Here is a 24,918-nt window from a genome sequence, read left to right as displayed (position 1 = left end):
AGTCACTGCTGGCAGAACCCAAGTCAACCCAAGCTGTCAGGCCCCATCTCAGCCCAAATTCTCTGCTGCTTCTCCAGCTGAGCAAGGCCACGAGGGGCTTTTCTGCCCTCCTAAGGGAGCCCAGCTTCCCTGGTGGCTTAGTGGTAAAGAGTCTGCCTGCCAATGCAGGAGACGCAGGAGACATGGGTTCCATTCCTGGGTCGGAAAGATCCCCTGGAGAAGGAAACAGCAACCCACTCCACTGGTCTTGTCTGGGAAATTGTATAGACAGAGGATTGGCAGCATGAGCATCTCCTGAGAGCTTGTTAGAAATGCAGGTTCTTAGGCCCCACCCAGATCTCCCGTCTTAGAAAGACTGGGAGTCGGTCCAGCAGTCTGTGTTTTAACAAGCTCCCCAGCGATTCTGGAACACACTGAAGCTTGAGGATCCGTGGTCTGTTTTAATCTTATGCCAACCTAGTGAAGTCAGGGTTACTCTCCTCATCCTCACATTTGACAGACAAGGAGTAACTTGCCCAAGTGCCCCATGGGTGACAGAACCTGGATTCAAACCCCATCCTAGCTCTATGTTCAAGACTCATATGCCCTGTGCCCTCTCCCAGGTCTACAGTTCAGTTCAGTTGCTCAGTTGTGTCCGACTCTTTGCGACCCCATGAATCACAGCATGCCAGGCCTCCCTGTCCATCACCAACTCCCGGAGTTCACTCAAACTCATGTCCATTGAGTCGGTGATGCCATCCAGCCATCTCATTCTCTGTCGTCCCCTTCTCCTCCCGCCCCCAATCCTTCCCAGCATCAGACTCTTTTCCAGTGAGTCAATTCGTCGCATGAGGTGGCCAAAGTATTGCAGTTTCAGCTTTAGCATCAGTCCTTCCAATGAGGAATTAAAGCTAGAAGACAGTTAATAAACAGGTCAACAGGCCAATCAGTCACGAATACAGAGCATGAATTCCTAGGAAGGAAATGAACAGGATGGGAGGGGAGGAGGTGTTCAGGGAGGGTGAATGGCCCGCTCAGTGGAGGGGAGGGGATCTTGGTGCCGTGCCCCTGCCCCTGTGCCCCTGAACTTGGTGGGTCTGATGATTATCCAGCCTGAAGTCACTCACCAAGTGACAAGCTCCCAGGTGGCCCTGTGACCGGGCCAGGGGTCATCATGCCTGTTTTTACAGACAGAACTGAGAGCCTGGGACCCATCTGTGTCCACTCCAGGCCTCTCCCACAGCTCTGGAATTAAGTTCCCCCATGCTGCTGCTAAGTTACTTCAGTCGTATTCGACTCTGTGCGACCCCATAGACGGCAGCCCACCAGGCTCCCCCGTCTGTGGGATTCTCTAGGCCAGAACACTGGAGTGGGTTGCCATTTCCTTCTTCAATGCATGAAAGTGAAGAGTGTGTCCATGGGATTCTCCAGGCAAGAATACTGGAGTGGGTTGCCATTTCCTTCTCCAATGCATGAAAGTGAAGAGTGTGTCCATGGGATTCTCCAGGCAAGAATACTGGAGTGGGTTGCCATTTCCTTCTCCAATGCATGAAAGTGAAGAGTGTGTCCATGGCAAGAATACTGGAGTGGGTCGCCGTGCCCTTCTCCAGGGGATCTTCCTGACCCAGTAATGGAACCCTCGTCTCTTGCATCTTCTGCATTGCAGGCGGATTCTTTACTGCTGAGCCATGGGGGACGCCCAAGTTCTCCCAACTTCCATGCAACTTCTCACCCTGGGAACCTTCTGAGGAGCAGCCTCTAGTGTATCTCTGAGAACATGTATTTGACCCTTATTAGCGATAAGCCCTATATTTTCATGTCGCTATCAGAAGCCAGCTCATTGATGCCTCAGAGCCATGCTGTCCAATTGAAAGTTCCACCATGATTGAACTTTTCTGTAAGTTCCACCATGATTGAGCTTTTCTGTATCTGCTGTCCAGTATGGGTGCCCCTGGGCACATGGGGCTGTTTCAATTTAAACCAATTACTCTGAAAGAAATATAAACACTGCCACACCAGCCACACTGCAAGTGCCCAGTATATACATATGGTTAGTGGCTACCATACTGGACAGTGAAGGTGTAGAGTTAAAGTTTAGGTTGAACCACATATAGGTCAAAATCGATAGAAAGTTCCCAACTGTTTATGGTACAACCTAATAGAAGTGAAGATTTCCCTGGTGCCTCAGAGGGTAAAGACTGCCTGCAATGTGGGAGACCTGGGTTCAGTCCCCTGGTTGGGAAGATCCCCTGGAGAAGGGAATGGCAACCCACTCCAGTATTCTTGCCTGGAGAATTCCATGGACAGAGGAGCCTGGTGGGCTACAGTCCGTGGGGCTGCAAAGAGTTGGACATGACTGAGTGATTGACACATGCATACACACAACAGAAGTGAAATGGGACTTCAGAACAATTGAATCCATTCCTTCGTCACAGAGGGAAGAACTGAGGCCCATTGAGCCTGAGGTTCCACCTAGACAGATGAGAGTCCAGTTGGGACTGAAACCAAGATTTCATGAGGCTTGTGTGTCCATTAGCTCCGGGATTCTCAACTCTGTCTGGTTGGCAGTTGGGGCTGGACCATCCCCTATAGTTCGGAGGATGTTTAGCAATGTCCCTGGCCACTACCTACCAGATGCCAGTGGCACACACTCCCTAAATTGTTACAGGGGATGAGTGGGGAGAAGAGTACAGGCATTCATTTGCCCAGTAGCCCTTGGGGAGGGTAAGGGCAGGACAAAATTGCCCCAGGCTGAGAATCACTAGTTTAGTCGAAATAGTAACTAGTTTCCATTCTTTCCCTTCATTTTCAGTTAGCCAAAGATGGAGAGGGAGTGGGGACCTAGAGATCCCTTGGGGTGGGTTCCCCCCTGGGGAGATGGGGTACTCATGGGGGAAGGGTGTCTGCCTTAGTTTATGATGGAAACGTCGATGGAAGCTTATAGCCCTTTTTTCTCTGCAGCTCTAGCTGCGTCTGGGGCTTTTTAGGCAAACAACTGGCTTCAGCCCGAGAGATAATTAAACCCATCTTTTCCCTTTCTCCCCACCCCATCCCCTAAACCCTTTGGTCCATTCAATTCACAATGATAACATTGTTCGAGCAACACTGCACACATGTTGACACCGGAGTGTTTAATCTTGCGGTACAGTAATTCCCTGCCCCACCCCCACCCCACATCTGTGCGGCTGCCACGCTTATGACAAACAGCCTGGCCGCCAGTGGGCTCGCCTCCACGCCCCCCATCCTGGGATGCAGCCCCCGGCATCTAACAAGGAGGCAGTGTCTCTGAAGACCCTTTTGGAGCGCCCAGCACTGGGGCTCCAGGTGGTCCTATTGGCAGCCAAAGCATTTGCTGGAAAGTTCGAGAGTTGAAGAGGCGGTTCAGAGGAGACAATGCTGCTTGTGTGCCCTCTGCCAGGTGGGCCCCCCCACTTGATTTGCAGGGCTGGGGAGGGATGATGGGGAGATGGGTTAATGCTACCCTACCTTCAAGCTGTCAGCCTCCCTTGGGGTGACTCTGGCATGAGCGAAATTTACAAAGAGGGACCTGAGCAGGATGCAGTCTTCACTCTGAATTTAGCTTTTAAGGAGATTAATGTGTGATCGTGTCATGTGTGTTGAGAGCTTGAAGTATACTTTAGGGAGGTCTTTTTTCTTAATTTTTTGGCCATACTGTGCAGCATGAAGGATCTCAGTTCCCTAACCAAAGATCGAACCTACGCCCCCTGCAATGGAAGCATGGATTCTTAACCACTGGACTGCCAGGGGGGCCCCAGGGGTGTCTTTTATTTTTTTATCATCTCCCCGGCTAAGAGGTTGGCAGTGGTTCCTGGCATGAGGGAGAGAGTGTGGCTGAGTGGGGAAGTATTCAGACCAGCTGTGTGGCCATAGGCAAGCAACTTTACCACTCTGAGCCTCAGTGACCTCATCTGTAAAATGGACACGATGCATGTGCTTACTTCTGAGCAGGGGTTTTATAAAAATTTGAGGAAATGTGTATGTGTGACATGTGATGTTGCGTTCAGGCCAGTGGGAGGGCTTTTAGACTGGTGACCATCTACCTCCCATCATTAAGACAGCTACTGTCAAAACAGATCATTAGAAAATAAGTGTTGGTGAGAGAATGTGGAAAAATTAGAACACTTGTGTGCTGTTGGTGCCTGCGAGAGTGCTCAATCACTGAGTCGTGTCCTACTCTGCAACCCGTAGACTAGGCTGCTCTGTCCATGGGATTCCTCAGGCAAGAATACTGGAGTGGGTTGCCATTTCCTCCTCTGGGGGGATCTTCCTGACCCAGGGATCTAACCGATGTCTCCTACATCTCCTGTGTTGTAGATGGATTCTTTACTGCTGAGCCACAGGGGAAGCCCTGCATTTTTACCACCATTAAAAATAAAAATTTAAAAATGATGGCTCTTACCTAGCTTGGGGTTTGGGTGGGTGTCAGAGTTACAATCCAAGTGAGCTTTTATCAGTTTTTCTCCCCTAGCAGGTCAACAGGGCTCTCTCCCTCATATTGGGCGGCCAAGAAATTCTTGTAGAATGAATACAGTGGGGGGCGAGGGGACATCAAAATATTTTTCGTGGCAGTGTTTATCATTTTAGACTTTTACGCGATGTTGCTTTTCACTATGCTTAGGACCGTCTCCTCTCTTCTTCTGTAAGAGCAGCAGAGTGTATCAACGCTCATGTTATTAAGAGAGCATTGTCCTGTAATGTTCGTTGCTATGCCTGTTCACTTCTCTAGAACTCCCGATTTTTGGGATGCCTCTGATGGCTTTTTCAAGCTCCTTAATCTTGCCGTGTAAATCTTGGAATGAATGAAGAGCCATCATCGAATTTCACATCCTTGAAGCTGCAGAGCCATAAATCACTAGGTGACAGCAGCCTTGGTAACATCAGCTCCAGTGAATTCTGGCGTGTGCCAGAATCTTCTGAATGGATCTTATCCCTCTAGACAGGAAGGAGATGGGGTTGAAAGCTTTAGAGTGAAATTGGGTTGGGGGGTGGGGATACTGGATCAGGGGATCCTAAGCAGTCAGGGGTCTTTGAAAACTCAGCTCTAGTTTCTGGTTATATTGTGGACTTTGGCTAGTCCTGCTGGTTCTCAGAGCCTCTTGAAAGGGGTTCAAGGGTCTGCCCCTGGCCCATAACTGGACCCGTGTGGTCCAGACTGAGCTCCTGAGTGAGGAACAGACTTCTGATGCTGGACTTACAGTTTTTACTTGGAAAGTGTTCCTTTGCTAATACAGTTCTGGGTCCCCTCTCATAAATTAGCAGCATCTTAGGGAACATTGAGAGGATCGCATAGTCTGGAAAGTTAACTAAGCTTTTTCTAAAATCCATAACATTTTTGGAAGGAGCAGCTGGGCCATTAACTTGATTACTACTGTTTATCAAGTCTTCCTAGCCCTGGCTGGGAGAGCTGCTCGAGGAGGGAGTGGAGGCAGCCTCGTATGGGCGGACAGTCCCCCCCTCCCCGCTCCACGATGCAAATGTCTCTCATTTGCAGCTGGCCACAGTCTTGCTCTTTTTACCTTTTCTGCATGGCTGTCTTGACCATGACCATTGCCTGGGGTCTCTGAGCAGCCGATGACCAAATCCCGTGAATGGTCACCGTGCCCCTGTTACCTGAGTCTGGCCACAGGCTGGTTGTCTTATCTTGCCTGTGTCTAGTCCTGCCTCTTTCCCTGGACTGAGCTCTTCCCATGGCTGTGTTCTCCATCTCTCATGCAGTAGTGGTCCGAGGCCACTACATTTTTCTCTTGTGTGTGCCTTTCTCCCACAAAATATGACCCATAAATACAATTCAATAGTCCCCAGTTGAACTCTCAAAACTCCAGTCAACTTTCCCGCTTGGATTTCCTGCAGGTTAGCTCGAGTTTAACCTGTCTGCCTCCACATATAGTTTTCTGCCTTCCTGCTTCACCTGTGGGGTTCTTCCTCCCGGTTACATCCACTGCTGGCATTACTGCACTCCAGGCACTCCAGGCTGTCACGTTGGGACCCTTCTCCATGCCCCCTTCTTCAAAATGCTTACCTTTGACCAATCTTTGATTTCTGTGCATTCCCAGTCCTGCTTCAAGGTGTTTACCCCATAGAACTGTGTTCGCCAAAGAGCAAGAATGTTCATCATGGCCCCAGTTGTGATGGTCCCAAAGTGGAAACTACCCAGATGCCTACAGAAAAGTCATCTGTGGCCTGTCCATAGAGTGACATCCAGGAAAGCAGCTGAATGGGTGACTTGCTGCTCCACACAGCCACAAAGTGGGTGGGGGGCACGCACGGTTGATCGAAGGACGCGGATGCAGGTGGAGAAACCCCAAGTGGGCAAAGTGAGTCTTTGCTGTCGGGTGTTTGCATGGCTGTCTCCTCTGGGGACAAGTGAGGGTCTGGTATTAGGGAGGGGCCCTGCGGGGGTGTCTTTGGCGCTAGTCGTGAATGTGCTGTGTTGTGCTCTTGGGGCATTTGCATTGAGAAAATTCACAGAATTTCATGAACACTTAGGGTCTGTGTGCTTTACTGCATGTATGCAATTTTTAAAAATTGTTGACTAAGACTAGCAGGGAATTACACGAAGATTAATATATTGAATCCAGTAGACTAATGGAGCCCTACTAGGCATCAGGCTGTGCTGGTCAGTGGAGGTTCAGGATCGAGACAGTTATCGCCCCTGGCCCCAGAGCTGGTCAGGGGGTCAGCTTGTACTTATCCACATCTGAAGAAAGCAGCTTTCACAGTGGATGGCCACCTGTACACCCCCACTGTTACCTGGACATGTTTCTTGCCTGTCCATTTCCAGCTGTGTATATAATTGGGTAGGTTTTGCGGGTGGCTCAGATGGTAAAGAATCTGCCTGCAATGCAGGGCACCCTGGTTGGATTCTTGGGTCGGGAAGATCCCTTGGAGGAGAAAATGGCAACCCACTCCAATATTCTTGCCTGGAGAATCCCATGGACAGAGGAGTCTGGGGGGCTATAGTCCATGGGGTCGCAAAGAGTCGGACATGACTTAGTGACTAACGCTGTACTGTATATAATTGGGCTTGGTTGTTTTGCTCAGAACTTCCTTGGTTGCAAAGGATAGCCACCTGACTCTAATTTACAAGGGTCTTGTTGGAAGGATCTCCATGGGACTCACAAATTAGAAGGACTGAAACCCGGAACCTCAGGAAGCGTGGCCTGGGGATCGAACCTGGAAGGTGTCCCCCTCAATTCTGAGCTCTGTCCTCCCCATCCAGAATCTTCTTTCTCAGGGACCAGCTTTCTCTGTGAGGCAGTGTTGATGAGTGTCTGCCTAGGACATTGCACTCTTAGGCACAGAAAACAAACAGGACTCTTTCCCACCGGGTACCAGTAAACAAAAGAAATTCCGTGTTTGGCCCAGTGAAGGGCTCATTCTCTCCCATGCCCCAGCTCTGGAGAAGGGGGTCATGGGACAAGATGGCGGCTCCCTCGGGACCATGTGGCTTGATTGGAAGAGACATGATGAGGCTCTCCAAGAGAAAGAGATGGTGTGGATGTGGCACCTTCCAGTGACATCACAGTGAGCTGTGTCCCAGCACGAAATGATCCCCTAGGGAGCAGGAGTACTACTGTACCCTCTGTATTTTTTCTCATGTGCATAAGGACGTCTACACATCCTGTCCCCTCTTCAGCAGATCTTCCTGACCCAGGGATCAAACCGGGGTTTCCTGCATTGCAGGTGGATTCTTTACCAACTGAGCTATGAGGGAAGCCCATCAGGATGTATGGTATCTGTTTATCTTTGTGTTTTATCATGTATTGACAGTGCGTGATGTGCTTGGTCGCTCAGTTGTGTCTGACTCTTTGTGACCCCGTGGACTGTAGCCCGCTGGGCTCCCCTGTCCATGGGATTCTCCAGGCAAGAGTAGTGGAGTGGGCTGCTATTTTATCCTCCAGGGGATCTTCCCGATCCAGGGATCAAACCCAGGTCTATTCTATTCTGAATATTTCCACTTAGGTACCCTGTAAATGTTTGCTGGCCTCTGCAAGTCAGCAACGTGAGCTGCATTTGGTTATCATAATCCACTTGTGCAGAGGACACTAATTTAGCAAGGGGCACACTTGTATGTTTTGTGTGACTGTAAATGGGAGGAAGAACCCCAGGTGCTAAGAGGAGGGACCCCAGACGTGGAGAGGAGGCAAGAAACTCCTGAGTGATGCTTGGGGATCAGGCTTGACCTGAATGTTGGGCAGAGGCCTTGGCTGACATGGCAGAGGGTCAAGAGAGGAGACACCCAGGTGAGGGGCCGCCTGTTGTTCTACCCCTTATTCACACCCTCCAGCCCAGAATTTCCCCTCCCAGGGCCAATTTTGGGGTAATTATTTCAGGCTTTTATCAAATTATTTTTATCAAAGAAGGACAGTAGAATTAATTGCCTTTGGGGACCGTCATGAGGCTGGTTACTGTCAGGATGGTTTTTCCATAATCCACTTTCTTTAGATTTATCTTTTGGTGTCAGGGATTTAGATCTTTTTAATCTTTTGAAGGTGAAAGTTCTATGTTCACGGGTGTGAGCTCTCTCAGTCAATGGTATTTTGGAATACAAGGGGCTGTGGGAGAAAAAAAACTGGATTCCTAGGTTCTGGGTTTCCTTAGGTAGCTTTTCTTAATGGACTCAGGGACATATCAACTCTGGACATTTATTTTAACTCAAGTCTTGGGTCATCAACTACAGTGGTTTAACAACAGAGTGTAAAGACACAATTTTCTCCCTAAAAGTTTCTCCCTCCCTAATAGTTTAGTGGTGACTGTTAAACTGTCTTGATCCCTGAGGTTGAAATTGTATAGATTTCACACGGTGGAGTGGTTTCTATATAAAATGGAAAGCTTGAGAAGGTAAGATTTGGGATTTGGTTTGAACTTTGAATTAGTCACTGCTCTTCTTTTAAGAAATGACTATTCTGAGTTTGATAAATCTGAGTTTGATTCTGTGGGTTTCAGGAGGAATAGAATAATGTCATGGTTCACGCCTCTCATTGTCTTAAAATAATTAATGAAAGAAATTCACTTAGAAAGTCATCCCAAGGATCCTAAAGAAGTTTAGTTGGACAATTTATTCATTTATCTTTTTTAAAAAGAAGTCTTATAATCCTGATATCTTAACTGTCTTAGCAGTTAAAATGTTTTATTTTGCACATTAAAAAAGTTGTATATACACCTGCTGCAGCAAACTGTATTTGTGATGATATGTCTGTTTTCTTTCTTCATTGCCTGTGATTTAAGTGATTGTACCTGTGTTAATATCATGCTTATTTAAACATTTCTTTTCCATTTGATCTATTGTAATTTTTTTTTAAATAACGCTATCGTAACTGAACTATGTAAATACTTGCATGCACATTTTATTTCTTTTATGGTGATTGTTTCTCTCAAAGCTCATTTGAGAGGCTCTGTAACTACGACAAACGCAGTTATTTTCCATTTGCTTGGCTCTGTCCTAAACGGCGCCTCCTGTGATCTTCCCTATGAGAAAAGGCCAGTGTTAACCCTGGAGGAAGGGGCACACACCGTGGTCAGGTAACTTGGCTAAGACCTCCACTGGCACAACGGATACTTAGTCTCAGGCCACCTGGCTCCTAGAAGTATAGAGGTTAAGAGTGTGGGTTTCAGAGTTCAGCCACTCACCTAACTTGTGACCTTGGGCAAGTCACCTGGCCTCCTTGAGCCTCAGTTTCTTCATCTGTAAAATGGGGCTAAATCCTGCCTCCATGTTCTATCATGTGATGGCCAAGAGTGCTCAGTGGGAGACCCACCACAGAGCACATGATGAGCAAACATACATTTTTGTACTTCTGGGTTCTTCAGCTGTCTTCATTTGTAAACTGGGGGTCCACACCCCCATTCTCGGCTTGGCCTGGCCTGGAACAGGCAGTCATCACCAGGGGTTGCCAGTTATGGGCAGGTCTCTATCAAGCATAGGCATGATGCGTGGGCTCTGAGCTGGAGAGTGAAACCCAGTCACTAATGAGCTCTTGGTACCCATGTGTGTTTCCTTCCCTTCCCAGTGGAGCATGACAAAGAGTTCTTCCACCCGCGCTACCACCACAGGGAGTTCCGGTTTGATCTCTCCAAGATCCCAGAAGGGGAGGCCGTGACTGCAGCCGAGTTCCGCATTTACAAGGACTACATCCGGGAACACTTCCACAATGAGACATTCCGGATCAGTGTCTACCAGGTGTTGCAAGAGCACTTGGGCAGGTGGGTACCACCCCGGGGCCTGGGCGGGGTCCTGAGCTCCTCCTGAGAGGAGGCGGCTGCAGGGGCAGCGGCACGGTCTGTTGTGGCCACTTCCCATGTTGTCATTGTTGTTCAGTTACTCAGTCGTGTCCGACTCTTTGCGACTCCGTGGCCTGCAGCCCATCGGGCTTCTCTGTCCTTTACTATCTCTTGGAGATTGCTCAAACTCATATCCCTTCAGTCGGTGATGCCATCCAACCATCTTCTCCTCTCTTGCCCCCTTCTCCTCCTGCCCTTGATCTTTCCCAGCATCACGGTCTTCTAATGAGTCAACTCTTCACATCAGGTGGCCAAAGTATTAGAGCTTCAGCATCAGTTCTTCCAATGAATATTCAGGATTGATTTCCCTTAGGATTGACTGGGGGAGCACCAACCACATGCCAGGCTGTTTATCTTTTTTAGAGAAAGTGTATGGTATAGGTTGGGCATCCTTGGTGGCTCAGTGGTAAAGAATCCACCTGCAATTCAGGAGATGTGGGTTCAGTCCCTGGGTCAGGAAGATCCCCTGGAGAAGGAAATGGCAACCCACTCCAGTGCTCTTGCCTGGGAAATCCCATGGACAGAGGAGCCTGGCGGGCTACAGTCTATGGGATTACAAAGAATCAGACATGACTTAGTGACTAAACAACAACGATGGTGTATGTCACCATTTCTTAAAACTATCACCATCAGCAAGTTGGGTTAGGAACAGGGATAGCCAGGGGAGACTGGGGTTGTGTGGCCCCCTATGGATATTTATGGGTCGTCTGGGTCAGTGTGTCTTTAGGGGGATGAAGAAGAGGAAGAAGAATTTTTGACAGTCTGCCTATCTCCCACGCATTACTGAAACCAAACACGTGATGTAAGGCCACCAATGAAAGTGGCTGTTTGTAATGAAATGTTTAGGGGATAAAAATCCACAAATGAAAAATAAACAGGCAGAGAACTCTTAGCCTTCCAAGAATCTTGAGGTCAGGAATCGGAAGCTTCTGTTGAAAGACTTTAATTTCTTGAGACCTTTTAGTTTTGTTTCAAAGTCCTCCAAGGGGTGAGAAGGCTAAGAGAATGAGCTGGAACATTCTCCTAACAGGGACATTCTGAAGTCTGGAGGTGGACGTGACCTAGGTCGTGCTACCCGGTGGCTGAGTGTTTGGACATCTTGGGCTGTCAGACTTCCCCCTCCCTACCACTCGTCATAATTAATGGAAGGAAGACAGTGTGGGTTCCCCCTTTCTGCTGGACTGTCCTGGCCTCTTCAGTGGGAAGGGAACCTGTTAGCACATTTGGCTTGGCAAGCACTGTCACTTGGGGAGGGGGTCATCTTAAATACTAGAAAACCAAGTTTTTCTTGAGTGTTTCCGGTGTCTTGCATTAGTTAACTGTCTCTGCCCCCAGTTTCTTGAGTTCTTTCAAATCAGCAAGTATATTTGTGCATTTAAATATTTTTACAAATGGTATCTCATCATGCAGTGTCTCCTGCACCTACATCTATCACTAAACCTTGGTGATCTTGACAGTGAACCTTGTCGATCCTTCCACATCACTCCCCGGGGGTATCCTTGTTCTTCTCATCACCATGCATCTCCCCTCGTGCGGGTTGTGCTAGAAGGTATTTAGCCAACTGCCTGTGCGCACACGCTGAGCTCTCAATTTTTATGAATTAGAAACAGCACAGGCTGTGTGACCAACACTTGCCTATCAGTCAGATACAATTCTAGAAACAGAATTGTGGGGTTGAGGGCCCACACGTCAGTAACTCTGATAGATTTGGCTGAATTGTTCCCTTTGGAGGTTATGTCAGTTTATACTCCCACCCGTCACATAGAGGAAGCCTGTGGCCCTATGGACTCCCGAACATGGTCTTATCAAACCGTTCTGATCTTTGTCAGTCTGTTTGATGGGTGACAAATGGCATCTCAGTGTGGACTATATCTGCATTTTAGGGTCCCCACTTGTCTGCACTTTCCTGTACCGCCCCCCCTGCTGGAGAGGATAACAGACCCTTCTGGCAGGGAGGGAATGTGGGTGTGGTTCCGGGCAAGCAGCGACAGCCTTGGCAGTCACCTCCAAATCTTGCTGAAGGCCCTCAGAGGCCCCAGTTAACCCTGGTAGGCTGGACCCTGGCTCCCAGACCCAATTACAACAAGAAGCATTGAGTTCATTCCCCAAGGGCGACATATGTCTGTTCCATACTCTCACAAAGCCCCTGGGGCTCTTGAACAAGAGAATATGTTTGACTTTTTTTTTAGTGAAGGCTGATGTACTGGGGGCAAGGCAGGTACCCAGAGACTGTTGGTTAATGGCACTTGATCGGTCCACTTGTGCAAGCCTAGAGCCCAGTTCACGCTCTGGGCTTTCTGGCAGGCTCCCCAAACTTGCCTCAGAAACTTCCATCAAGAGGTTTAAAACCTCAGGAATGTGGCTGCCCCAACTGGGTTTGGCTGAGCAGGACTGAAAGGGTTGATTGGTGTTGCCTGGGTGGCTCTTCCTCTAAGATCTCCAGGCAGGAATGTGCTCCCCCTCCCTGGCCAGGTCGTTGGGGTCAGCTGGGATTCTGCTGATGTGGGTGGAGCTTGTTTCAGGACTGGAGAGTCCTCAGGCACTGCCCCTGATGTGAGGAGCACCCCAATTAGCACCCCAAGCACCTGCGGTGCTTGCTCCCTCTGGTCCACGTGCTGGGAAGAGCGGCAGAGACTCAGTGATGGCAAGATGGGGCTGGTGGGCATGAGCTTCCCCCATAGGACACAGGCCCATAGAAGCCACTGCATTTGGAGAGATCCATGGGAGCCCAGCCATTCACTTATTCAACCACCTCTGTTAAACCACTGGGATAAACCAGCCCAGCTCATGGGAGCAGGGACCTTGTCTCAAAGCTGGGAAATTTTTTTTTTATTTTTATTTTTTGATGTGGATGATTTCTTTTTTAAGTCTTTATTGCACTTGTTACAATATTGCTTCTGTTTTATGTTTTGTTTTGTTTTGGCCATGAGTCATGTGGGATCTTAACTCACAGAGCAGGGACTGAACTGTCACCCTCTGCGTTGGAAGGCGAAGTCTTACCCACTGGACCACCAGGGAAGTCCCCTCGGGCATTTTTAAATGCCCTCACAAAGCGCCACACATGGGGTGGCTGGGAACAATAGAAATGTGCTCTCTCACAGAGCTGGGAGCCGGAAGTCTGAAATCCGGGTGGCAGCAGGGCCGTGCTCCCTCTAACATCTGCAGAAATGAAGAGAAATCCTTTCTCTTCCAGCTTGGAAGAGGCTGGCCGTTGACTGCATCCCTGACTCTCAGCTGCGCTGCTCTGGTCTCTGCCTCTGTTGTCACGTGGCTCTGCATGCTCTCTGTGTGCCTCTCCTCCTCTGATAAAGAGACCAGTCATCTTGGCTTAGGGGCTGCCCTGCTCCAGCATGACTTCATTACTTACCTAATTACATTCGTAAAGACCCTAATTCTAAAGAAGGTCCCAATCAGAAGTCCCCGCTGTAGGATTGGTGTATATGTTTGTAGGAGATACAGTTCCATCCGTAATGGGGTGAAGAAGATGGGCAGTCAACAAGTTAGCAAATAAGTAGACCCACTGGCCTGATAAGACAGTTGATGTTCCTAGACGGCTTGTTGAGCTGGGGATGTTTGAATGACTAGAAGGATCTGAAATGGGGTGAGGAGAGTGTGTCTCAGGGAACTGTAAGGGCCACTGTCTTGAGGTGGAGACAAGCAAGCATGGGTTATTGGAAGGACAGAAGGGAGGCAATGATACCAGGGTGGGGCGGGCCACCAGGTCCTTGCTTAGATGAAACACAAGCCTTTGGCTTCCTTCAGTGGTTGCCGGCAGCTCCTCGTCTTTCTGCCTGTGTCAACCAGCTGTCTTCGTGGGCACCTGGTTCCATCGTAGTTTGAAGTGTCCACCTCCTCACCCCTGCCTGAGATCCGTGGGGTGAATCTGAAGGCCCAGGAAAGAGAGAAGGCCTGTGGTTGGAAGAGGAATGGGCAGGACAGCTGTCAGTGGCTCTGTGGCCAGCGTGGCAGGTCGTCTTGATGAGCAGCTTAGCCAGAGGCCATCTCTGGGGACTCTCAGCCCAGCGCTGGGTTCCTGCCTCAGGGGCCTTTGGGCTTTGCTGGGAGACCGAGTTCCCCGTCAACAAGTGTTTGAGCACATTCTGTGTGTTGGGTAGTGGTGGATGTAACCGGACCCCAGTCCCTGCCCCTTGAGGAGGTGACATTCAAACAGAGGAGGTGATATAGGATGCTGTGGCAGGTGCAAAGTATAATGAAGAGCAGGGAGTGGACAGAGGCAGCCAGTGGGCAAGAGGGGCTGCTTGCTTTAGACTTCCAGACTTCTTATCCACAGTACTTGAAAGAAAGAAGCGAGGCCCTCATTCTCCAAAAGTTAAAAGATTAAAATTTTTTTTCCAAAAGTTATTGATTTTTTTTTCCTGGGTGAGTTTTGTTTTTGAATCCAGAATCAAAATGATCCTATGACATAATTCCCCAGCTAGGACAGTCCAGCTCTTTAAAGTGTAGATTTGGGGACTTCCCTGGCAGTCCAGTGGTTAAGACTGTGCTTCCACTGTGGGCAGCGTGGGTTCCAGCCCTGATTGGGGAACTAAGATCCTGCCTGCTGCAAGGCATGGCCAAACAAACAAACAAAAAACAACCAGAGTATAGATTCAAATCCTGACACTCTGTACCAGCGTGGCCTTGGGAAGTAGTAACCCCTCAGAGGCTCAGCCTCCTCCTCTGTACAATGGGGATAATAACTAAACCTACCTCCCAGGGTTGTGGTGAGGATAAAGGGAGCTGACAAATTTACTTTGAACACAGTAAGTGCTCAGTGAAGGTCTAGCAGATATTAGAAGCATCGCCATCACTGTCACCATCCTCACCACCATCATCCCTATTATCATCACTATCATCATCACCTTCATCGCCGTGAGTGCAGAGAACTGCTTAGGAAAACGAAGGACTCTGGGTTTTGGGGGTGGAACTGCCTTTACCCTCTATGCTAAATCCCTTAATTCTGCAGTATCTGATGGTGATGAAGGCCTGAGCTTGCTTGGAGGTGGAGCCCTAGTTTGCATTTCCCCAACCTGGTTCCAACAACACAAGAGAAGACTCTACACATGGACATCACCAAACGGTCAACACCAAAATCAGATTGATTATATTCTTTGCAGCCAAAGATGGAGAAGCTCTATACAGTCAGCAAAAACAAGACCTGGAGCTGACTGTGGCTCAGATCATGAACCCTTTATTGCCAAATTCAGACTTAAATTGAAGAAAGTAGGGAAAACCACTAGACCATTCAGGCATGACCTAAATCAAATCCCTTATGATTATACAGTGGAAGTGAGAAATAGATTTAAGGGACTAGATCTGATAGAGTGCCTGATGAACTATGGACAGAGGTTCGTGACATTGTACAGGAGTCAGGGATCAAGACCATCCCCATGGAAAAGAAATGCAAAAAAGCAAAATGGCTGTCTGAGGAGGCCTTACAAATAGCTGTGAAAAGAAGAGAAGCGAAAAGCAAAGGAGAAAAGGAAAGATATAAGCATCTGAATGCAGAGTTGCAAAGAATAGCAAAGAGAGATAAGAAAGCCTTCCTCAGCAATCAATGCAAAGAAATAGAGTAAAACAACAGATTGGGAAAGACTAGAGATCTCGTCAGGAAAATTAGAGATTCCAAGGGAACATCTCTTGCAAAGATGGGTTCGATAAAGGACAGAAATTTTATGGACCTAAGGAGATCAATCCTGGGTTTTCATTGGAAGGACTGATGCTAAAGCTGAAACTCCAATACTTTGGCCACCTCATGCGACGAGTTGACTCACTGGAAAAGAGTCTGATGCTGGGAGGGATTGGGGGTGGGAGGAGACTGGGATGACAGAGAATGAGATGGCTGGATGGCATCACCGACTCGATGGACATGAGTTTGAGTGAACTCCGGGAATTGGTGATGGACAGGGAGGCCTGGCGTGCTGTGATTCATAGGGTCGCAAAGAGTCGGACACGACTGAGTGACTGTCCTGAACTGAACTGAACAGAAACAGAAGATATTAAGAAGAGGTGGCAAGAATACACAGAAGAACTGTATAAAAAAGATCTTCACGACCCAGATAATCACGATGGTGTGATCACTCACCTAGAGCCAGACATCCTGGATTGTGAAGTCATGTGGGCCTTAGAAAGCATCACTATGAACAAAGCTAGTGAATGTGATGGAATTCCAGTTGAGCTATTTCAAATCCTGAAAGATGATGCTGTGAAAGTGCTGCACTCAATATGCCAGCAAATTTGGAAAACTCAGCAGTGGCCACAGGACTGGAAAAAGTTTTTCCAGTTTTCATTCCAATCCCAAAGAAAGGCAATGCCAAAGAATGCTCAAAGTGAAAGTGAAAGGCTTGTGAAAGTGAAGTTGCTCAGTCGTGTCCGACTCTTTGCGACCCCATGGACTGTAGCCTACCAGGCTCCTCCACCCATGGGATTTTCAAGGCAAGGGTACTGGAGTGGGTTGCCATTTTCTCCTCCAGGGTACCTTCCCGACCCAGGGATACAACCCTGGTCTTCTGCATTGTAGGCAGACGCTTTTACCATCTGAGCCAAACTACTGCACAGTTGCAGTCATCTCACACGCTAATAAAGTAATGCTCAAAATTCTCCAAGCCAGGCTTCAGCAATACGTGAACCGTGAAATTCCAGATGTTCAAGCTGGTTTTAGAAAAGGCAGAGGCACCAGAGATCAAATTGCCAACATCCGATGGATCATTGAAAAAACAAGAGAGTTCCAGAAAAACATCTATTTCTGCTTTATTGAATATGCCAAAGCCTTTGACTGTGTGGATCACAATAAACTGTGGAAAATTCTGAAAGAGATGGGAATACCAGACCACCTGACCTGCCTCTTAAGAAACCTATATGCAGGTCATGAAGCAACAGTTAGAGCTGGACATGGAACAACAGACTGGTTCCAAATCAGGAAAGGAGTACGTCAAGGCTGTATATTGTCACCCTGCTTATTTAACTTATATGCAGAGTACATCATGAGGAACGCTGGGCTGGAAGAAGCACAAGCTGGAATCAAGATTGCCGGGAGAAATATCAATAACCTCAGATATGCAGATGACACCACCCTTATGGCAGAAAGTGAAGAGGAACTAAAAAGCCTCTTGATGAAAATGAAAGAGGAGAGTGAAAAAGTTGACTTAAAGCTCAACATTCAGAAAGCTAAGATCATGGCATCTGGTCCCATCACTTCATGGGAAATAGATGGGGAAACAGTAAAAACAGTGTCAGACTTTATTTTTGGGGGCTTCAAAATCACTGCAGATGGTGATTGCAGCCATGAAATTAAAAGAAACTCCTTGGAAGGAAAGTTATGACCAACCTAGATAGCATATTAAAAAGCAGAGACATTACTTTGCCAACAAAGGTCCGTCTAGTCAAAGCTATGGTTTTTCCAGTGGTCATGCATGGATGTGAGTGTTGGACTGTGAAGAAAACTGATCGCCAAAGAATTGATGCTTTTGAACTGTGGTGTTGGAGAAGACTCTTGAGAGTCCCTTGGACTGCAAGGAGATCCAACCAGTACATCCTAAAGGAGATCAGTCCTGGGTTTTCACTGGAAGGACTGATGCTGAAGCTGAAGCTCCAATACTTTGGCCACCTCGTGCGAAGAGTTGACTCATTGGAAAAGAGTCTGATGCTGGGAGGGATTGGGGGAAGGAGGAGAAGGGGATGACAGGGGATGAGATGGCTGGATAGCATAACTGACTGGATGGACATGAGTTTGGGTAAAGTCTGGGAGTTGGTGATGGACAGGGAGGCCTGGCGTGCTGTGATTCATAGGGTCCCAAAGAGTCGGACGACTGACTGAACTGAACTGAATCTGGGTCATGCATCCTCTTCAAGCTGAAGGCCTTTGGCTGATCTGACCCTGAGAGAAGCCCTGTTCTCACCCCCGCCGCCTCACTGTGTAGCTGCCTGCTCCCTCTGCTAAGGGAGTTGTAGCCTCCCCGACACCGACCGCCCAGCTGCGCAGAGCTTGGAGCTGGGACATCTGGCAAGGCTCTGCCTGAGCTCCAGGAAAGCCCTCGGGGTGCTGGGGATTAGCCGGCTTTGGGTCGGCCTCAGCATCTCTCCCCCTATGGCAGCCACTTTCCACGGAGTCCTCTTGATCTCTTGGAATCCAGATTAAATTCCGATAATGAGCTGAGCTGGAGGCCTTCCATGGCCCTTGGGCTCAGCTTGCAGCTGGAGAAGCGTGTTGGGGCCGCCCTTGGCCTGCTGTGGGGGGAGTGGGGGCTGAGAAGCAAGTCTGGGGAAGGTGGCCTTGGCTTCAGTGGCCTTGCTGGGGAAGAGGTGTGGCGGGAGGTGCTAAGGGATTAGAGTCTTGCCCTCCTTTTCTGAACTCGGGACCAGGGACTGGGCAATGGGGCTCGGCTTTCAGGAGCTGGTCCCACTTCTGTCCCTTTTGGCTCTAGCTTTGGTTCCTACTCAGGGTGAAGGTATTGGTCCCGAAAGCTCACGGGTTTCATTTGTGGAACTTGGACATTTTCCAGCCTCCCCTTTCCCCTCCCCCTCCTCGTAGGTCCATGCTTTGTCCCTGCAGCGCTGCCCCACCTGTAGGAGATGCACCTGGTCAGTGAGACACCATGGGGGCAGCCGGCCAGCAGAACCCCCTTGTGGGGACTCCGTCACTGCCAAAGTCAAGATGGAGCTGGCAGCTGGATAAAAAATGTCACTTGGTGTGTCTCAGGGACTTTGGCTGCCAGGAGCGTGACCTCAGAGGGACACGGTGAAAATGCAGGTTCCAAGTCAGATGGCTGGGGTGTGGCCTGAGCTTCTGTGTGTCTGACAAGCTCCCAGGGGAAGCGATGCACAGAACTGGGAGGGGAACTGCTGGGGGAGAGGATGTCCCACTGTGTGTGGGGGGGCGGGTGGGCAGAGCACTGCAGTCTCCATGCCCTGGGGCAGCCCTAGGGCAGTGGGTCATCAGACCCTTCCCAAGTCTGTCGTGTCAGGACTTGGTAACGAGACTGCTTCTTATCTGACTTCAGTCACTGTGAGCAGTGGACAGAGGGACATGGTCACATTGCACGGCGCTTCACCTTCATTGAGGACCTTGGAGATGACCCTGCGGAGACTTGATATCCCCATTTCCCAGGTGTAGCGACTGGCTTAGAGAGGGGAGGTTATTTACCTGAGACCCCACAGCTCCAACAGGGCAGAGCTGGGACTCAGCCTCAGGTCTCTTGGACTCCAAGGCTTGCGTTCTTGGTTATGGCAGCACTCTGGAGGAAAGAGGCTCAAACAGGGTGACTCCAAGTTCCCGGCTGTGGTCCTGACCCTTGGCTGTTCATTAGAATCACCTGCATAACCAGGCCTCCCAGGCGGCTCAGTGGTAAAGAATCCACCTGCCAATGCAGGAGACACAGGTTCCATCCCTGGGTCAGGAAGATCCCCTGGAGGAGAAAATGGCAACTCAATCCAGTATTTTTGCCTGGAAAATTCCATGGACAGAGGAGCCCTGTCCAAGGGATTGCAAAGCGTGTGCATACTCAGCACACGACTGAGGTTTGGGGTCCGGCTGGGCATAAGGATTTTTTAAACTCCCAGGTGGTTCACTGTGTAGCCCGAACTGAGAACAGTTGTCTGAGCTCTCTCTTCTCCTGACTCTGTGGGCCATCAAAAACGCCCAGGAAAGCAAGGGGGAGAGATTTCTTCTAGCCCAGGCCCCCAGACTCCTCTTGACTTGGTCTCTCAGAGAAGACTGTCTGCCTCCCAGAGGACTGAGCGCAAGTGTGGCCCAGGCCCTGACTGACAGACAGCTCAGTGGCACAGGGGCAGGGGCAGGCTGAATGGAGAGGTCCTGTCAGGCGCAGGTTGTGGAGGCTTCCGGGAGCTCCTGAAGTTTTCTTGCTCCCACAGAGGGCCTACGTGCCTGGTTCTGCGTCTCCTGGCTTTCACCTCGCACCACAGCACCTCCGCCCCAGGGCGTGAGCTCTGGTTTTGAGCTGTTTTCTTGGGAGTTGCTGGTTCAGCTTCCCAGAGGGCAAAGAGGGAGCGCTCGCTGTCCAGGCACGGCTGGAATGTCCTAGAAAGTCAGAGGACTGCAGCCTGGTCAAGGGCACCCAGGCACTCCTGGCCACCTTCCTCCAGGCCCCCATCCGAATCCCAGCACAGAGCAGCTTCAGCAGGACTCAGGGGCCCTCGGGGTCTACTCATGTGCCCAAAGGGATCGCGCTGGAAAAAATCCTGCATCCAGCTGTCCCCCCACTGAGTGGACACCAAGCTATGTCTGGCTCAAGTTGTGCTGGTCAAATTGCAGTTGGCCTGCCTTGCTCTGCAGCCCGGGACCACTTGTCGGCCCCCTGTCCTGTGGGCTAGGGCCAGTGTAGGCCTGGATGCCTTTTAAAACCTTTGTGCCTTCCATTTCCTTTTGTAACTCATCCCCAAACTGGCTTCACAGGGGAAGACACAAGTCAGTGGTGGCAAATTCTTTGTGTCGAGTGCTTCCAAGTTGCCCGCAGCCTCTCTTAGTCCTCAAGACATCCTCAAGAGGTCTTATTCTCCCATTTTGTGGATGGGGTCACTGGGGCACAGAGAGGTCAGATGACCTTCCTGAGGCCACACACTAAAGGTAGAATTCAAAACCAGGCCTCAGGTAAAATTTCACGTGCTGGGCCCACCCCCTCCAGCCCTGCCCCCAACCCTGAATTCTGATGTAACAAGTCCGAGTATCCCCAGAGTGGACTTGTTCCCTGTTCCTTCCTGCTTCTTTGGGGATCTGAGGGACCTTGTGGGAGTCCTGTCATCCGTTCAGTGCGGGTGGAGACTCCTGCCCTGCCTCCTCTCCCAGGACGATGCTTTGCTGGTGTCAGATTCCCCAGAGTGAGCAGGTGGCAGCTGAGACACCTTTCTGGGAGAGGAGATTACAGATAGAGATGCTGAGGAGCCTTTATAAGGAGTTGCTTCTCTACCCTGTTCCTGTCACTGCATGGATTGAATGCTTAATGAATGCGAAGGTCAAGGTGATCAAGTGTCCTTTGAGGCAGCCCCTTGCAGACCCACCTCATAGAAAGGGCTGCTTCTTTACATCTTGTTTGTGTGGCTGATGTCTTCCGAATTCGTGATATAATCTGCATGCTTCTGTTTGGGTAACACCTCTCCGAACTGAGGGAAGAGTTGTCTGTCTTTGCCCAACAGTGATGATGACAAAGCTGATTGCTCAGAGCACTCAGTGAGCTGTCACTGTCCTTTCCATCTCAAGACCCCAAGGGAGGTACCACCATTCACCCCATTTTGCAGGCAAGGGAACTGAGGCACAGTAGCGGGTTAGGGATTAAGGAAAGGATGTTTGTATCTGTCCCCGATCATATCTGCTTTTTTCCTCCTTAGCTGGTGGATACACACATCCCTTTCTCTTCATGGCAATCCTAGGAATTAGGTAATGGGAGGGAAACATTTTCTGCACAAGGAAACAGAGCCTGAGAAGACAGAAGAGCTTCCCTACTTGTCTCAGAGATGCTGTGTGGACAGTCAGTAAAGACCAGGGGCTGGGATCCACATGGACTCAGGTGGCTCGTGAGCCCCCATGAGCCTCATTGGGCCTCAGCAAAGATCTGAGTGGGAGTGTGGAGACCATCTGCCCAAGAGCAGAGCCAGGGACGAACTCTCCATGAGGACAGGTGTCTGGTGTGCTTTGCTCACTGTTCCATCCTGGAACCTGGCATACAGTAGATGCTCAGCAAGACACATAAGCATGAGTGGAGCTAGGGGGATCTAGCTTCCTAGCCATGGGCTTCCTGAATGGACTGATGGTCTTTCAGCAGCGTCTTTCACGAGGAGTCTTAGCACTAGGCGCAGCGGCTGGCACAAGGCTATGTGAAACAGGTACCTGCTGGCGCCCCTCTCTCACTTCCCGAGCCTCTAGCCTTGGGCCCGTCCATCCTCGCAAACCTTCCAATGTGTTCTGTCTTCCAGAACTGAAACCTGAGAACACCTCTCTTGCAATCTTTCTTCAGCATCTGAGCCCAATTTCCAAAACGTGAAAATTGCCCATAATTATAATACTTTTCGATCCCAGGGACGTTTCCCTGTGATGATTATAATTATATTATTTTGAGTTTGTGTGCCAGTGGGTACCCAAGGGTGGGTTGGTTCTTGTTTGCAAGTAGGGGACATGTCAGCCTATGTGCCCTGGCCCTGGGTTCCCTATGCTGGAATGAATTTTGGAAGAATGGGCTTCACTATTGGGGGCTGGCTGTATAACTTGATCCCAGTGCTTTAATTCCAAAAGCACTTCATACTTGGACCTCTGCTCATCCATAAGAGTCTGTTTTTCCAAATGTATTAACATCTGTGTTTCATATCAGGGCCTGTAATTGCTTTAGCCTTTTTGGCAGGAGACAGAGAGAATTAATATTTTTCAATTTGGTCATGAGCGGTCATCTGTAGCTGGGAAGAAAAGTGCCTGTTCAGATGTGAACTCAGTAAGGATGGGGAATGCAGGCTCACCAGGAAGGGGATGTTTTAAAGGAGTCAACCGTGACTAAGGAAGCCCTTGGTTATTTCAAGTTCAGGGTGGAAGTTGGCACTTGGGTAGATGCTCAGCGTGCTTCCAAACATTGGCTCCTCCTTTGTCTTCCAATTGCCAGCCTGCGACAGCACCATTTTCTTCTTTTCCCTCTATATAGTGCCCAGGGCTTTGGGCATTTGGAGGCAATTGGAGGAGCGGATCTTCCCTGGTGGTCCAGTGGTTAAGACTTCACCCTCCACTGCAGGGGGTATGGTTCAATCCCTGGTCGGGGAGCTAAGATCCCCCATGCGTATGTATGTGTGCCAAGTTGCTTCAGTCATGTCTGACTCTTTGTGACCCTGGGGACTGTAGCCTGACAGGCTCCTTTGTCCTGAATTTCCCAGTCAAGAATACTGGAGTGGGTTGCCATGTCCTCCTTCAGGGGATCTTCCTCATCCAGGGACTGAACCTGTGTCTCTTGCATCTCCTGCACTGGCAGATGGATTCTTTACCATTGTGCCACCTGGGAAGCCCAACGACATACATGAGTTTGGTGCATTTGCTATATTTAAGCAACCAATGTTGATGCATTATTATTATGAACTGAAGTCAACAATTGACCCAGGTTTTCCTGGTTTTTACTCAGCGTCCTTCTTCTGCTCTAAGACATCACATGACGTTTGGTCGTCACGTCTCCTTGGGCACCTCTTGCCTGTGGGTTTCTTATACCTTGCTTTTTCCTGGTGACCGTGACAATCAACCAGCTTTAGACAGAGCATTTAGTCATAATCCTCTGCTACTGTTTCTCGTCTGTCTCAACCTTACCTCTTTCAAAATCCAACTCGACACCTGCATCCTCCAAATCTGCACACAGGTGGTCAAGATCGCTGCGTCCTCAGCCTGTGGCCTCTGTGGCCATTGCACCCCTGGTGCCTGACACACATCCTGTGGTTCCTCTTCTTGAGTGAAAACTAGATGATGAAAGCCTTTAACGGGGTAGGATTTTAAATTTGGGGGGCTCTTCCTCAGAGCCTAGTTAGGGACTTTTTAAAGATGACACTTGTGTCCAAAAGCAGATGTCTCATTTCCCCTTGATGCTGTGGATGAGGGATTTGGGCTCAACCTTTGGCTCCAGGGTTGGGTCCACAGGCCAGGGAATGGGGGTGTGGGGTGGTTTGTGAGTCAGGTTTTCAGGTGGGACAAAGGTTCAAAGGAGCAGCTCCCAGAGAAGCCAGTCCTTGTCGAAGGAAGAAGAATGGGGTATCTCCTTGGAGAGCATTTTCCAGCAGAGCCTCTGGAGAACGTCTCCCAGCATTACACATGCAGGGCGGGCTTCGCTCACGGCTCAGTTGGTAAAGAATCCGCCTGCAATGCAGGATACCCCGGTTCAATTCCTGGGTTGGGAAGAGCCCCTGGAGAAGGGAAAGGCTACCCACTCCAGTATTCTTGGGCTTCCTCTTGTAGCTCAGCTAGTAAAGTATCTGTCTGCAATGCAGAAGACCTAGGTTCGATCCCTGGGTTGGGAAGATCTCCTGCAGAAGGGAAAGGCTACCCACTGCAGTACTTTGGCCTGGAGAATTTCATGGACTGTACAGTCCATGGGGTCACAAAGAGTCGGACACAACTGAGTGACTTTCACAGGTGCAGGGCTTGGGGCACATCCCTCCTTCTTCCTAGGAGAAGAATCCATGAGGTCCGTAGTCTTGATTCCTGTAAGAGGGACAACCCACCGGCTTCCCCTTCATCCCTGGGTCTTCTCTCCAAGACCCCACACCCACAGCCGCCCCCTATAGATCATCACGGGGACAGAGTCCCTGGCTGCCCAGGATGGGCACTCATGCTGTGTTGACCTCGCCAGCTGTGACCTGGGTCAAGACCTCCTCTATCCTTCCCTGCTGTGATGCTTCTGCTCAGCACCGCCCTCTCCTGCCCCAGGGCTTTCTCTGACCCCAGGATGCAGGCAACCCACTGCGGAGTCAAGCCTCCGGAACATCCTTCCTTCTCAGGTGGGCAAGGGCAAGTGGATATAGACTCCAGCCTCCTCATGCCCCAGGAAGTACTATGCAGAGCTGTGTTCAGACAGCGTCCAGGGGGCCTGGTGGGTGTGAGCCCCAGATACCCACAGCTCCATGTTTTGACCTCTTTCTAGCCCTGCCTCACTTCCCGCCCCCTTCCTG

At 49.7% G+C, this 24,918-nt stretch overlaps 1 protein-coding gene across 1 annotated transcript in view; it reads left to right on the top strand.

Moving 5' to 3' along the window:
• BMP7 (bone morphogenetic protein 7) overlaps positions 1-24,918 on the top strand; it is an 88,468-nt gene that overhangs the window by 23,709 nt on the left and 39,841 nt on the right. Inside the window, exon 2 of the mRNA XM_055434388.2 lies at positions 10,011-10,203. Coding sequence (XP_055290363.1) covers positions 10,011-10,203 — 193 coding nt within the window. The remainder of the gene's footprint in view (positions 1-10,010; positions 10,204-24,918) is intronic.

Source organism: Moschus berezovskii, chromosome 15 (assembly GCF_049115385.1).
Source record: "Moschus berezovskii isolate FMDL1 chromosome 15, NW_MosBer_1.0, whole genome shotgun sequence".
Taxonomy (NCBI): domain Eukaryota; kingdom Metazoa; phylum Chordata; class Mammalia; order Artiodactyla; family Moschidae; genus Moschus; species Moschus berezovskii.
This window is presented reverse-complemented; position numbering and strand designations above follow the sequence as displayed.